Source organism: Sorex araneus, chromosome 2 (assembly GCF_027595985.1).
Source record: "Sorex araneus isolate mSorAra2 chromosome 2, mSorAra2.pri, whole genome shotgun sequence".
Taxonomy (NCBI): Eukaryota; Metazoa; Chordata; class Mammalia; order Eulipotyphla; family Soricidae; genus Sorex; species Sorex araneus.
In genome coordinates, this window is record NC_073303.1 from 204,356,684 (window position 1) to 204,372,876 (window position 16,193).

The 16,193-nt window shown below is 41.3% G+C and overlaps 1 protein-coding gene across 1 annotated transcript in view; it reads right to left on the bottom strand.

Moving 5' to 3' along the window:
• SPIDR (scaffold protein involved in DNA repair) overlaps positions 1-16,193 on the bottom strand; it is a 373,264-nt gene that overhangs the window by 249,378 nt on the left and 107,693 nt on the right. The window contains exons 6-7 of the mRNA XM_055129012.1: positions 14,344-14,582; positions 6,267-6,367 (exon numbers count right to left, since the gene is read on the bottom strand). Of these exons, the coding sequence (XP_054984987.1) occupies positions 6,267-6,367; positions 14,344-14,582 (340 nt within the window). The remainder of the gene's footprint in view (positions 1-6,266; positions 6,368-14,343; positions 14,583-16,193) is intronic.

Here is a 16,193-nt window from a genome sequence, read left to right on the forward strand (position 1 = left end):
CTAAAATATCAGAAATCCAAAACCAGAGCTCATAGAGTCTTTATTCTCAGCAATGAAAAGAAATTATTAAATGATGCCTTTTCAGCATGTCTGATTGTTGGGGGGAAATTCCAAACAATAATAGTGAGTTCTCTATTGAAATATTGAATATATTCAAAGTATAAAGAGAATAAAGTTAAGATCATTAGCTACTTAGGTGGGGGCTGGGTGGGAGGGGGGTATTTTGGGGTTCTTGGTGGTGGAACATGTGCACTGGTGAAGGGATGAGGGTTCAATCATTATATGACTGAGACTTAAACCTGAAAGCTTTGTATTTTTTTCACGGTGATTCAATAAAATTAAAACGTAAAAAAAAAAAAAAAGAAGAATATGATGCTCTAATACAAAATGTGAAAGAGAAAGAGTTGCTCAAAAGATCATCGTGAAGGGCTTTTAAAGTAATTTTAAAATAACGACCTAGGAACTGAAAAGTCTTGCAAAGCTATATGTGATAGTTAAAAACATGCAAGTTTTTCTCTTTTGCACTGTAGCATGTACAAAAACTACTCCTGGGCCTATTTAAATTCATATTCCTGGCCCCTTTCCAGAGAGATGCTACTAATTTGGATAGATAAACATACCCATTCACAACTCGCCTATTCCAGATGGAGAGACCACAAAGAAAGAAACCAGAAAAACAACACTGTTTCAGGACAGGGAGCTTTCTTGTATGCATGAAATATTTTTCATTAGGAAAAAATACTGAGACACTAGTTTTCAGTCACTCACCTATAGAAGCAATTGTCAATCTGTATGCTACAACTATACCAATTTCGTCAGACCTGGGTTATAACAGAGATTTTTATTTTTTTAAATGAAAAGTCTATCTCCTATTCTAAAGTCAGTGTTGCCTTGACATGTTTGTTCAGGGATGTGTGCACATGGGTGAATATATTGTATTGGGAGTGTATTGGGAGATGATATAACATCTGCTTCTTGCCTGGAATAACCCCTGAGCATCACTGGGTGTGACCTAAATAGCAAAAAAAAGAAGGAAAAAGTGCTTCTGTCCACAGTTCTAAGTATAAAAGTCAAGTAGTTTAGGCCTAGCAATGCAAAGGAGTAATACAGAACCCTCCAAATAAGCGCATCAAGAACAAGTCTTCCACTGAACTAGGAAAAGATCTTTAGAACTGGCAGACTCATAGAAATGGACTCATCTTTTGAAACAGTTTCTGAAGATTACAGAAGAAAACTAGAGGAGAAAAGAGTAATAAAAATCTATAATGATCAACTTCATATATCTTAATGTAAAAATACTTACCAAAGAAATCTGCACCTCTGTGACCATAAAAGCTTTATTCACAACAGGCAAAACATGGAATCAATTCAAATGAACAGATAACTGGATAAAGAAGCTATGATACATGCAACTCCCTAAGATATCACCTTACCATATACAGAAATAAAATTGTGCCATTGAAACCAAAAATAGGTGGAGCTTGAGGTAATTATGCTAAGTGAATTAAGCAAACAAATAATAAACAAATGAAAGATAGCTACTGGAAGGTTTCAGTCATATTTGGAATATAAATGTCTAAAGCAAACAAACTGACAAAGAAAACAATAAAACTAACTCTTAGACTCACTGAAAGAATGATGATCACTAGGGCCAGAGAGAGAACACCGAGAGCTTTCATGCAGGAGTTCATGCAGGAGTCTCGTGGAGGAGGCCCAGGGCCAACCCTGGCACTGTGTGATCCCCATCAGGTTGGTCCCCTACCACTGGGAGTGATGTCTGACCCGAGCACAGAGCTGGGCGTAGCCCACACCACTGAGTATGGCCAAATACCAAAAACACTAAGAAATAAATAAAAAAAAAAATAGTGGTGATTACTAGTAGGAAGATTACTAGTAGGTGTGGAAAACAGGCACAGTTTTGGGTGATGGGATGGCATTACAACTTTGGTGCTAGATACAGTGAATCCTTGTATCATTTGTCACTTGTCATCCTGTTGATCTTCGATTTGCTCGAGCAGGCGCCAGTAACGTCTCCATTTTTCCCTGTCCTGTGCTAGTGTAGCCCAATGATATCTGCTCGCTTCAGGAACACAAAGAGCCTCAAACCATTCATTCAGGGTTTTGACAAAGAAGTCTGCCATCTCGTTGGTGGGCAGTCACGCGGTCTTTTGATGTCCCATGTAATCCAGTCGGTAACAGTTCTAGTCCAGTGGTCATCTCTGAATCACATTATGTGTCCAGCCCATCTAATTTCTGATGTCTTGGCAAACGAGACAGTGTTCCTGATTCTTGAGCATCAACGGAGGTCGGAACTCCAGATTCCTTCTCTCACTTGAGTGAAACGTGACACTCCTAGCATGGCTCTTTTCATTCCTCTTTGGGATACCCGAAGAGCGTTCTCATCCAGTTTGCGTCGGGCCCAGGTCTCTGAGGCCTATGTTAGTACAGGAAGAATGGTGGAGTGAAAAGGATGTGCCCTGAGCTGGAGGTTCTTCGTCCTCTTAACTTCTTCAACGCTCTTGAAGGTGTTCACACTGCTCTCTTCCTCCTGCGCTGTTCTGGTGCCAAGTTGTTCCTCATGTTGAGTTCTCGACCCAGGTGTGTATCCAGATGTGTACCCAGGTGACCCACACGTGTATCGAGACATATGTGTATGTCTCGATACGAATAGCTGCTGCATTCGGAGATGTTCGTTCCACTGAAAGCAAAGGGAACATCAGGGACTAGTTCATTATTCATGAACATTGTTTTGCTGAGATTCAGCTGCAGTCCGACCTTTCAACACTCGCGGTCAAAATCGGCCAGCATTTATGCTGCTTGGCTAGTGTTTGGCATTATGAGAACAATGTCATCAGCGAAGTGGAGGTGGTGTAGTTGCCAACCGTCTATCTTCACTCCCATTCCTTCCCATTCCAGTCATCACATGATGTTCTTGAGGGTGGCACTGAAGAGTTTCGGTGAAATGGTATCACCTGCCGAAACCCTCTCTTTACGTCAATGATCACTTCCTTGTAGAATGGTGAGATCCTGGTGGTGAATCCGTAATGCAGCTCACGGAGGATCTTGATGTATTGAGTTTGAATGCCATGTAGGGCGAGGGCTTTGGTGATCGCTTCAGTCTCAACAGAATCGAAGGCCTTCTTTAAGTCGATAAACATTAGACAGAGCAGCATCCTGAACTCTCGAGAAACTTCAATGAGCTTGGTCACTGTGTGGATATGGTCGATCGTGCTGAATCCTTTTCAGAACTGGGCTTGCTCGTATGGTTGTCCTTCATTTATTGTTCTGCCTATTCTATTCAGGATGACTCGAGTGAACAACTTGTAGATGACGGATAACAGGCAGATTGGGTGATAGTTGCCGATGTCAGGGATGTCTCCTTTCTTGTATAACAGAACGGTCCTGCTGGTTTTCCATTGTGATGGAACCTTGCATTCGGACAGGTAGCGTGTGAAAAACCGAGCCAGTGTATTGAGGAGTATTGGTGGCAGATTCTTCAGGTGTTTGGGTCTGACCTTGCCTGGACCGGGTGCTGTACACATCTTTACCGATGAAATGGCATGTCGGATTTTGAAAGAGAAGACGTTGGGGACATCTCTATCCTGAGGAATTTGGTATGTGGGAAGGTGGACGTGGCTGTCAAAGAGATCGAGTAGAAGTCGTGAATAATCCTTTCCATTGCCCTTCTGGAAGATGTGATAGATCCATCTGGACATCGGAGGGCAGTCATCTTGGTCTTGTAGTTGGCGAAGGACAAGCGAGCACTGCGAATACTTTTCCCGGCTTCTGCTGCATTGCCCAACACTGCTGCTCTTCTCTCTTTGAGGTCTTCCTTTATCGCTTCTCTGCACAACTCTGCACAACTTTTAACAGCCCTGTTCAGATGTTAGCTTGTGGTTGCCTGAGACTCGTGCCAAAGCATGTTGACGAATGGGCTCGAGAATTTCCGAAGACAGATATCTGTTTTTGGCTTTCCCACTCTCAGCATTTTTCGCACAATCATGGAGGTACTGAACCAGTCGATTGTATTCCTCATCAATGCTGTCAACAATGGCATCTTCCCACGTTGTCGCAATAGTGCCAAAAAGCTCCCACTTGGTGTCAATCTGTGAGTTCTCTTCTTAAACTTTGCAGTCCTTTCTCCCTGCTCTATGAAGTAGAATTTTCCACAAAGGATACAGTGGTCCAATCCCATTTGGAATTTTGGGACAACAGCGACATCAGTCAGGCAAAACCTTCGACTGAATATGATGTGGTCAATCTCGTTGTGGAACTGTCCATCGAGAGACTCCCATGTCTAACATTTAGATTCGGCCTTTTGGAACCATGAGTTACCATGGATCGTCTTGGTCGACATGATGAACTCAGACAGTCTCTCACCCTGTTCGTTCCATTCTAGACCATGGGACCCAATGTGGAGTTCTTCGGGCGACCTTCTCGGTCCTATCTTGGCATTAAAATCACCATCAATGACCTTGTAGAAGGTGTGGTCTTCTTTATAGAACCTCTCCAGTTCCATGTAGAACTTCTCAATTTCTTCTTTATCGTAGCTGGATGTTGGGTTATAGACGACAAAGATAGAAACTGCCGGCACTGAGCCACATCTATTCAAGCGTAATTGTCCTATTCGGGTTGTTAGGCATTCGAATGAATCAAACATGCTCTTGGCCACGTTCGTGTTGACAAGGACACCAATGCCACCGACACCTCTGTTGTAGCATGTTCCGAGGAACAATTCTTCTCCAGTGTCGAAAATGGCGTGATATGATTGATGTCTTCTCGTTTCAGTCAGACCAATGACATCGTACTTGATCTTCTGCGCTTGCACCAGCAGGTCCTCAATGGATGCTTCCGATGCCAATGTACATGCGTTGAAAGTACAGACAGTCATTTTAATCTTTCTTCGTTTTGGCAGTCTAGTTCATCCCTGAGATTTTTCCAGCCTCTCCTTGTTCATCTTTCTTAACGCTGCCATATTTCGGGCTTTTTCGGTGTCAGGTGAATGAGGCCCATTGTTGTTAACTGTTTTTGGCATATCGAATACGCCACGGGTAGCGTGCCAGGCTCTGCCGTGCGGGCAGGGTACTCTTGGTAGCTTGCCGGGCTCTCTGAGAGGGATGGAGGCCTTTAGGGCAGCCTCCAATAGCCCTTACAGGTGTTCCCAGGATTCAGTGAATCCTACAGATATTAAATGTGTGAAGTACTACCTTTACATTAAAAATTCTATAAGCTTGTAAACTAATGATGAATTTTTAAAAGTAGAATATATATTTATCATGGATTTTTTATTTCATTACTACTCAGAAAAACATTTAAAGGCATGTTTTAATGTTATTTTAAACCAGCTCTTTAAATGCCTTCTTGGGAACTGGTATTGGAACATTATATGCCTGAAACTCAATTATGCAGTAACTTGGTAACTTTTAACTCACAGTGATTCAATAAATAAATAAATAAAATGCCTTCATGGTATGTCAGTTTTCTTAAGTAATTTTTAAAAGAATTTAAATTACTTCCTTTGTCTCTTAAGTGTATATCAAATTGGAAAGATCTATTTCCTATCCATTTGGACAAATTACTACTCTTTGTTCATCTCTGAGCTATTTTTAAACTAAGTGTATGCAAATGTTTATTTTAAGATATCACAACAAAGTAAAATGTAATTATTACAGATTTTTTCTCATATCCTTAAATTTAATGCAACAAGAATGCAATTGGACTGGAGCCAGAGCAACAGTCCAGTGGGTAGGGCGCTTGCCTTGCACATGGCCAACCTGGGTCTGATCCCCGGCATCCCAAGCAGTGCCAGTAATTCCTAAGCACAGAGCCATGAGTAAGCCCTGAGCATCACTGGGTGTGACCCAAACACACACACATACACACACACTCATACACACAATTACACTTCGAGGGACTAAGTCTCTGTTTTATTTTTATTACTGAGTGGTGGCATATCCAGCAATACTACAGCAGCAGACAGTGCCAAATACTAAACCAATTTGTTCATAAGCCACAAGTGAAGTGCCTTTCTTGTGTTTGGTATTTGTTTTCTGTTTGGAGGCATACTAATCAGTGTTCAAGGGATATTCTCAGCCCAGTGCTCATCCCATTGCTCCAGACGGTGCAAAAGAAAGTATACAGTGCCAGGGAGCAACCCCAGGCTCCCTACACGCAGAAAATGTGCTCTAGTGTATTAAGCCATCCTATCTCTATGGACCAATTGGAGTTTCCTTCCCCGAAAGCTCAGGTGCCACTGAAAGACTCACCTGAAAGTGTAGGTTGGTAAGAAGCACACTGATGTCTCCACAATGAAATGGCAGATCTCTCTCGATTCTGGAGTCCATTTATTCTTTCTGCTAGTCCACCTCTGTTTAAAAATTATAATGCACTGATTTCAGTCAAAAGAAAATCTTCACAACAGTTGAGGCATTCATTATATTTCAAATTCTCCAACCAGACACAAACAGAAGAAACATGCAATTTTAGCTCAGTTGGCATTGCATTTTCTACTGAGAAGCAAGATTTTCATAGGTCAGTAATTTCCTCTTAAAATAATTTTCAGAAACTCAGTTTTTTGATTCTTAGAAATATAAACACTTTTGGATCAACATTGAGAGTATCATGCTAAGTGAAACAAGTCAGAGAGAGAGAGGGACAGACATAGAATGACTGCACTCATTTGTGGAACAGAGAGTAACAATGGGGGATTAACACACAAGGATAGTAGCGATAAGGCCCAGGAGGATCGCTCCATGGCTTGGAGGCCAGCCTCACATGCTGGGGGAAAAGGCAGCTCAGAGAGAGAAGGGACCACCAAGTAAATGATGCTTGGAGGGCTCACTCGGGATGGGAGATGTGTGCTGAAAGTAGACTATGGACCAAACATGATGGCTACTTAATACCCGTATTGCAGACCTTAACACCCAAAAGGAGAGAGAGAGTAAAAGGGAATGTGCCTGCCACAGAGGCAGGTGAGTGGGGGGGAGGGTGGTGGGAGGGATACTGGGAACATTGGTGGTGGAAAATGCGCACCGGATGAGTACTCGATCATTGTATGACTGAAACATCTCAATATTCTTTAGGTAGTTTTCTTATAAACTTATTTAATAATCATGTCCTGAATTGTTTTCTGCTCAGTCTAGCTAAGTGTTTTATGTCCAGAAAAAGAAAGACAAGGACAGCTTCACAATCTACTGGAAGACAAAGAGATGAGCATAAAGGGGTTCAGAGTCAAGGCAGCAGAACTAGTTGGAACAGAGAGATAGTACAGCAGGTAAGGCACTTGCCTTGCATGTGGCCAACCCAGGTTCAATCCCAGGCACCCCATTGGGTGCCCCAAGCAGCACCAGGAGTATTTCCCGAGTGTAGAGCCAGGGATAACCTCTGAACATTGCAGGGGTGTGGCCCCAAAACAAAACAAAACAAAACAAAAAAAGAAATCCTGTCAAAGGTGAGAAGGGGCTGCAAAGAGACAGCCCAAAAGACTGAAGTGTCAACTTTAAGTGCAGGAGGTCCAAGCCGAATCCCTGGACTGCAGTCTCCCAAACACAACCAGAACCTACAAACCACAAACAACAGAACAAAAACCAATAAAACCTGCAAGCTACTGAGTGACAGGACACTCAGAATTTGGGTCATTATTTGGGTCACAGAAATGACGCCTTTGTTGGCTTGTTCTTAGCCAAACCAAAAGGCTACTCCGAGTGCAGAGCCTGAGGGTAGCTCCAGGTGACGCTCAGAGAATCATGCAGCTGAGATCAATTTGCTCCTGCATGCGAAGCATGATCTTCAGCCCTCTGAGCCAACTCTGACTCAGGTGTGACCGAGTCCTAGTCACAAACATATAGCAAAGATAGCAAAGCTTTTTATACAGAAAGGAAAATTTCCAAGTATGCCAAGACAATTTATATCAGTGAACACACAGGCACTTCACAGAAGCATATATATGCATCTACATATATAAACATATACATGTATAAAATATATAAACTTTTTTATTTATCAAACTATCTGGGTTCAGAGCAGTTAGCAGCACCTTAACCTTGGTGAGTTCAAGAGAAATGAAGATCAGTTAATGATAACCATAAGACTGCATGCCACATATTTATGAATGTATTATTTCATAATATTACACACCACATTTAACTGTATTTAAATACATTATCTCCTCTTATCCTGATAGTATCACTTTAAACAGAAAGGACAGATACCAAAACCAACATCACAGATGAAAAACATCGTAACTTAAAAAAATTCTCTGATAAAAGTTAAAAAAAATTCTCTAATATTACATTGGCCAAATGAGGAAATCATTGATGAAACCAGAAAGGAACACAGTGCCTGGCACTTCAAGAAATGCTAATCATTGGTGTGGTGTTTTGCTATGACTTTTATTTGAGCCTATACTCTTTCCACAATAATTGAAACATCTTATTTTAATACATGCCCATACATTACTGGTGCTTTTTATTGTTTCCCAAAGGCACCAATTCTTCCCGAATAATTAGTGCACGTGTGCATGTTACACACACACAGTAGTAGGAGTAGTATAGATAATCTAAAAACAGCTTACAGTGACCAACCCAGTTGTTCTCTGGGAGACTAGGTCTGATTGGGTTTGTAGAACACCAGGAATACAACCTGTAGTGCTTCACACTCAGCCCTCACACAGACTAGGCATGAGCTCTGGCACATGAATTATCTCCTGGCCTGGCCCTCACATGAAGACTCTATAAACATTCCCACAATCATGAATACACAGAGGGACTCCCTCTAGACATGTCAACCTTTACCTAACATAGAAGCCCTCTCTGCATTTATGTGGAGAAACATAAGTACTCCTCCTCTAAACAACACTAGAAAGCAGGAATTTTTCACCCTCATTTTGCAGGTGATAAACTGAGGTGGTGAGATGGTGCACACTTGTGCAAGGTGAGGAATCTGACCGGAGAGTTATATGGATGCAGATGTCTGGCTACAGGGTTTGTAAGACACTGCATTATTTCTTATTGGTTTTTTTGGTATCTTTTTTCCTTCTTTTATTTTTCTTTTTGTTTTTTTGGACCAAACCCTGCTGTGCTCAGGGACTCACTCCTATCCAAGCTTCGGAGACCATATGGGGTACAGGAGAGTGGACCTGGGTTGGCTGTCTCCAAGACAGGCTCCATCCCTGCCTCCAATACTACTTTGTTTCACAGTGATCTAGATGATTATTTACCAACTGTTGGTTTTCAATCTTGTGACTTTAAAGAACAGAAGACAAAGTAAAATGTGAAAGCAGTTTATGGTTAAGATCAAGTCCTAGAATCTGACAAATAAATTTCAGGCAAAAAGCAAGCTTAAGAGTAAAAGTGAACACTAAATACTGATGTTTCTGATTATGCAAGAGGAACTATCTGTGGGCTGGAGCAATAGCACAGCAGGTAGGGCATTTGCCTGACATGCAGCCAACCCGGGTTCGATACCTAGCATCCCATATGGTCCCCCAAGCACCGCCAGGAGGAATTCCTGAGTGCAGAGCCAGGAGTAACCCCTGCGCATCACTAGGTGTGACCTAAAAAGAAAAAAAAAAGAAGAAGAACTATCTGGACCCAAAGATAGAATTTCCATTTCCAGTTAGGATTATAGTCTTTTTTTTTTTTTGCTTTTTGGGTCACACCCAGCGATGCTCAGGGGTTACTCCTGGCTTTGCACTCAGGAATTGCTCCTGGCAGTGCTTGGGGGACCATATGGGATGCCGGGGATGGAACCCAGGTCGGCCGCATGCAAGGCAAACCCGCTGTGCTATCGCTCCGGCCCCAGGATTATAGTCATTTTCCCATTTCGTTTAGGTCATTGGGAAGGCTGGTCATTGAATACCTGTAGGGAATTCTAACTAGTAATATCTGTCTTTAGGAATGAAGTCTGACTTGTAATGAATAATCCTACTTTTACTAAAACATCTAACATCATTTGGGAGGAGGGGGGAGATACCCAGCAGTGTTCAAGGGCTATACCAGGTTCTGTAGCATAGGGTCACAAACCAATGCAAATGCAAGTAAGTTTCCTGTACTATCTCTGGCCCTCTATTCATTTCTGAAAATTGCTAGTTATCTTCTTAATTTTTTAGAGATAAATATAGCTATATCTAAGAAAGGCATGTCTATATGTTAGGTATCAATTGAGGTAACTTTGGTTCAAAGAATGAAAATGTTTTAGAACTAGAATGCTAGTACACGGCTCCTCCCACCAAAGTGCTTCCTCAACCTCACCTTTCACTCCACACTTTCAAACTGCCAACATCAGTTCTGTCGTCAGTCTAAGGCATTTTAAGCATTAGATGTTGCATATTCTTTTGCTTTCTTTCTTTACATAGCACCTACGAGTGAAATCATCATTTGTCTCTGTTTCTGATCTATTTTGTTCAACTGATACACTCCAGTACCATCCATGCTGTAGCAAAAGGCAAGGTTTTATGTTTCTCTTATAACTATTATTTTACTGTTGTATATATATGTGTGTATACACACACATTTATATATATATATATATAACACATTCCTTTACCCAAAGTTCAAGCATTTCCCAGACCTTGGGTACCACAATGAATATAAGTCTACACCTATCTTTCCAGTTAGTATTTACAAAGATATTAGCAGCTTCATTTTTAATTTTTTGGGAAATCTGCATACTGCTTTGTAAAAAACTAAAGCTCGCCGAGGGGGCGAGTGCACTCGCGGGCTCTCTAGGCGGCTCTGTCTCACCGCGTGCGTCCGGTGCCCCAGAACCGCTGTGTGTGCTGTCAGTCGAGGGCAGGCGACGGAAGGAAGAAGGAAGAAGGCCAAACTGGTTGCTCAATCCGTTTATTTAATTCTCTCCCTCCGCTTCTCTCCCGCTCTCCTGGATCTCTCCCCGTGGATCTGCCCCCGTGGATCTGGCCCCCCAACCCACACTCACAGCCTAGTTAAATCTCCACAGCATCAGGGGGTTGGGGCATACACATAGGTGTGGTCACCATCAATAGGGTAAGGTTCCTTTCCCTTAGGGGATGCTTCTCCTAGGACTTAATTCTCTTTCAGCAGGAGGATCCACCCAAGGGCGGAGTCCCATGAATGTGTTTCTCTTCTCCTCAGCCAGCAAACATATAAGAATTCATAATATTAATTATTTTGTATGGACACAATAAGAGATGCATTAAAGCTTATAGAATTGCTCTCCTGGGGCCATCTCAATCTCAGACTACAGTGCTCAGGCCAGATCAGTCTTTCCTATCCCTGGCAGGGTCCCAGTCTCATAATTACTATTGGATCATGACAGCATTTGTCTATGATCAAGCTCTTAACTTATAGTTAAGAATTAGGCACTTTGGCCAGGCCCATCTCGATGCCAGGGTAGCACATAACTCACCGCTTGCCCTGGATCCTTCCTGTCCCACGTCGGGGACCCTACTTTGGGGTGCTAGGAACTGAGGGCAACTGAGGCTTAAGTGGAGAAAGCAGAGGCCCGGGAGGGAATAATATTCGAGGCCAATTAATTCCCAAGTTATAAAAACATAATATTGTCTTCTTGTGTCTATACAAAACAGACATAGCTTTAAAGTAAATTATTCAAAAGGCACAAGAAGAGGAGAAAGGCAATATTAACTTATATAATATAAATTCAGTATCCTAGGAGGTCTGACCTTGCAAATTAGCAGTCAGATTAAGGGAAAGCTGAGGATTAACTCTTTTGGGGAAGAGAGCATGGAGAAGTGATTATAGCTAAACAAAGGGATGGGAGAGATTCGGGAACACCTTGATGGGTGTGACTGGGGTAAGCCTAAACTCTGGGTAAAACCGGGACAAGCTACTTGTGGCAAGGAGGGAAAGGACAAAGTAATGTCATCCTACACTGCTTTTCATAGAAGTTGAACCAATTTTCATTCCCAACAACAGCTGAATGAGGGTTCCTTTTTTTCCAGAACATATTACGCATGTTTTATATATCTAAATTTATGTGTACATATATATACTATATGTAATGTATATGCAATTCTCACTTTTTGAGGGAATATCTCATTGTTGTTTTTATTAAAAATTAGTAATGCATATTTTATCATGTGCCTTTATCTTTTGTCTTCCTTGAGCTCTTCTAAGATTTTGAAGCTGGGAGTTGGGGATGTTTGGATCACACCCAGATATACTCAGGACTTATCCTTTCTCAGGGATTACTTCTGAGGGTGTTTGGGGAGACCATATGGAGAGTCAGGGATCAAACCAGCATTGGCTATGTGTACAGCAAGATATTTCCCCTAATAATATCTTGCCAGCTCACGCCTCCCAATCTTTTGACAGGGTTCTTTGTTTTAGGCATTGAAATAAAGTTGGTCTCTCAGACCAATGGTAAATAACTGAGAACCCAGAGATAAACATGTGTGTATATAAACAACTTATGAGAAAGGAGTCAAGAACTTAAAATGGGTTAAGGAACACTTCTTCACCAAATGGTGCGGGAAAAAAAGAAAAAGGGAAAAAAGGGGCCAAAGCAATGATATAGTGTGTAGGGCACTTGCCTTGTATATGGCCAACCTGGGTTGGATCCCTGGCATCCCACTGGTAACTCTCAAGCCAGGAGTGATCCCTCAGAGCAGGGCCAGATGTAAGCCCTGTGCACCACCAGGTGTACCAAGTTTCAAAACTTAAAAAAAAAAAAAATCCCAGTGCTGGGAAAATGTTAGCAATGTACAAAAGAATAAAACTGGACCACTATCTTATACCATGCACAAATATTAACTAAAAATAAAAATAAAATGGGTCAGAAGAAAATGCTGTGCACAAGGCAAATGCCTAATGTACTATCTCTCAGACCCAAGATTTTTCTTTTTTTCCGAAATTAGGTAAAAAAGATTTTTTTCCTAAATTGTCACTATTAACACTTCCCTTGTAAAACGCTTTTGTTTTATTCCATAAATTTGTTACACTATTTTTCCATTTTCATTGGTTTCAAGTTACTTGCTGACTTTTCCTTTGCATTACTCTTTGGTGGTGAAGAGATGGGTGTTGGAACATTATATAAGTGAAACCCAATCATGAACAATCTTGTTACTGTGTAACTCACTGTGATTCAATAAAAAAAATTTTTTTTAAAGAATTTCTATAACTGCACGGCATCACCTTCAACATCAGTTGGCATTCAAATCCCTTTAATTCGCTTCATTTTCTGTTCAGTTAAGAGAAAAGAATTAAAACCCTAACATTCTCTTCCATCTACAACTTCTTCATTATGACCACAAGGCTTATGTCTCATTTTATGTAACTGTGTAGTAAACAGACACAAATTGACTTCCCATGCCACAGCCATTGCACTAAACTTGTGTTCACACTTGCACTCCCTTACTCTGTGCTGAGTGGGCTTCTCTTCCCGGTAGCCTTCCCTACTTCCTTTTCCACCTAATGAAAAAGCTAGTATCTCTGCTATTTCTCCACTGGAGGCTCCCTACTGTTCCCAGACATGTGCACTTTTTCTCTGGAGATTTTTGAGACCCTGGACCTCTTTCAAGACAGTGGAGACTGTTTCCTAGCAGAGGCGGGGCACACCAGCTCTACTCCAGAATCCTGGGCGGTCCTGGAGCCAGCTCCTCACTTCCTTCCTCTCCTTACTAGTCCATGAACACTGCCCTCAGGCACATCCTACTTGCCTTCTCTTGACGTAGACATGCCATAAATAATCCAAAACCTCTACTCTTCATTGTTACACTCACTCTTTTTACTGACACTCCTTTTTCCTATTAGGTTTACTTTTATGGTTCTGCTTCCCACAAGTTCTGCTTCTCATATTTAATGGCCTTTATTTCTTTTAGTTTTTGTTTTAAATTAAAGCACCAGGAGACAATATATTACATGGTCTCTTTGGGTTGGAACATCTCCCTGCTCATGGCACACAAAAGGCCCTTCCACATGTTCTGCATGTCGGTCCAGGGCCCTGTGGTTCTCCACACAAACCCCACTTGGCTTCTTGTCCTGAGTCTTTGCTCTCTCATATACAAGAGCTTCTCAGGTTCACTTCAATAAACATTTAAGAGAGCCCCTGGAACTTGAATGCTTAACAAAATTTAGTAAACCCAACCAACCAATCGCTATTTTAAAAAATCAGTCATATAGGCTGGTCATGATTAAACTAGTGAAAGCTCAACTTAGATAACAATTCCATAAAAATCCTCCAGAACTTAGTTCTTCCATTTACTTATTATGAAGTGAAAAGTCTATTGCTTCTGATCTCCTACAAACAAACATTTTAAAATTAACTTTCATAGGCACTGGGTTTTCATAAGAAAGACTAAAGGAAGCAAATAACAACAAGAAACATTTTATATAGATGCAATTTAACCTTAAAAGCTTCCTCCTAGCTGACTTTTCTGGAGTCCTTGGAAACTTCTGGAGTGTACAGGAAGCGCTCTCTGTAGATTTCACCCCTGGGTCTTTCAGTCTCTCCATAACCCGTCTTTCATCTGACCCCAAATCCACATGACATCTGTGAGAGGATTCTGAAGCAAGGACCAGGGCATTTTCTGAATTATCTTCCTTTTCACTATCAGATGAATACTCAAAAATTTCTGCAGAATTTGTCTGGAAAAAAAATTAAGAAAAAATTCTGATAAATTTGGAGATATTTATTCATACAAACATAAATTCTAGCCCCTTGTGAATGTATTCATTGAAATTACTTGGTAAATACAAAATTTATAGGTTTAACTTTTTAAAAAAATTTTTTAGTGAATCACCATGAGGTACAGTTACAAGCTTATAAACTTTCGTGTTTGCATTTCAGTCATACAGTGATCATTTACCCATCCCTCCACCAGTGCCCATTCTCCTCCACCAATGATCCCAGTATCCCTCCCACCACCCCCACCCCATCCCCCACCACCCGACACTGCCTCTGCGGCAGGGCATTCCCTTTTGTTCTCTCTCCTTTTGGGTGTTGTAGTTTGCAACAGAGATATTGAGTGGTCCTCATGTTCGGTCTATAGTCTACTTTCGGCCTGCAGCTTTCAACCCAAATGGGTCCTCCCAACATCCTCTACTTGGTGTTCCCTTCCCTATCTCAGCTGCCTTTTCCCCAGCATGTGAGGCCAGTTTCCAAGCTGTGGGGCAGACCTCCTGGCCCTTATCTCTACTACTCTTGGGTGTTAGTCTCCCATTCTGTTACTCTATATTCCACAGATGAGTGCAATCTTTCTATGTCTCTCTCTTTCTTATAGGTTTAACTTCTTTTCTGGCACAAAATTCAAAAGAATCATGCCACATACCAAAAGTTAAGTATACTTAAAATATGGTAACATTTGGGGCCATGTAGTGCCAGAGACTGCACCCTAGTCTTATGGAGACAAAGCATGCACCCCCTGGCCCTGGTGCAATGTTCTCAGTCCCTCATATTTTCAAATAATCTATGCTGGTATTAGTAATTTAAAACTAATCTTTGCAAAGTATTATACTGAACTGGTGATGGAAGTGAAGTTTGTTCTTTATCCTTGTAGACTTTTTTAGTAACTTCAGTGGTCATACTGAAAACAAGCCAATGGAGCACAGCAGGCATTCACTACTAGAACCCAGAGAATTTTTGTGTAACTTTTGTGTAATTTTGAGCTGCTGGTCACATCACATGGTAACCAGGCATAGCTTAGATATATTTTTCTTATTTTATGCTATGGTGTACCTCACATATCTCATCATCTCTGTGGAAACAAAAGTTTCTATTTCATATTGTAAATATAGATAAAAATACAGTGAAGACATCAAATTCAGTTAATAAAACAAAAACAATTAAGCTAGTTGTTCTGAGGGAAGAGAGGAAAAGAAAGAATGGATTTAAGAGTGAAAACCATAACAAACCCTGGTAGCTATACATGGCATGCTGTGGCTCTGGAAACTGCCAATGTGATGCTTTAAAATAAAGTAGCTGTGAGGGCTGGAGTGATAGCACAGCAGGTAGGGCATTTGCCTTGCACACAACCGGGTTCAATTCCCAGCATCCCATATGGTCCCCTGAGCACCGCCTGCAGTAATTCCTGAGTGCATGAGCCAGGAGTAACCTCTGTGCATCACCAGGTGTGACCCCCCAAAATTAAAATAAATAAAATAAAATAGCTGCTTATTTTTTTTCTACTTTAGTATTGTGGACATGTGCTGCTTAATAGTACCCAAATTTAATTAAAGCCTTTTTTCTTGCAAACAAAA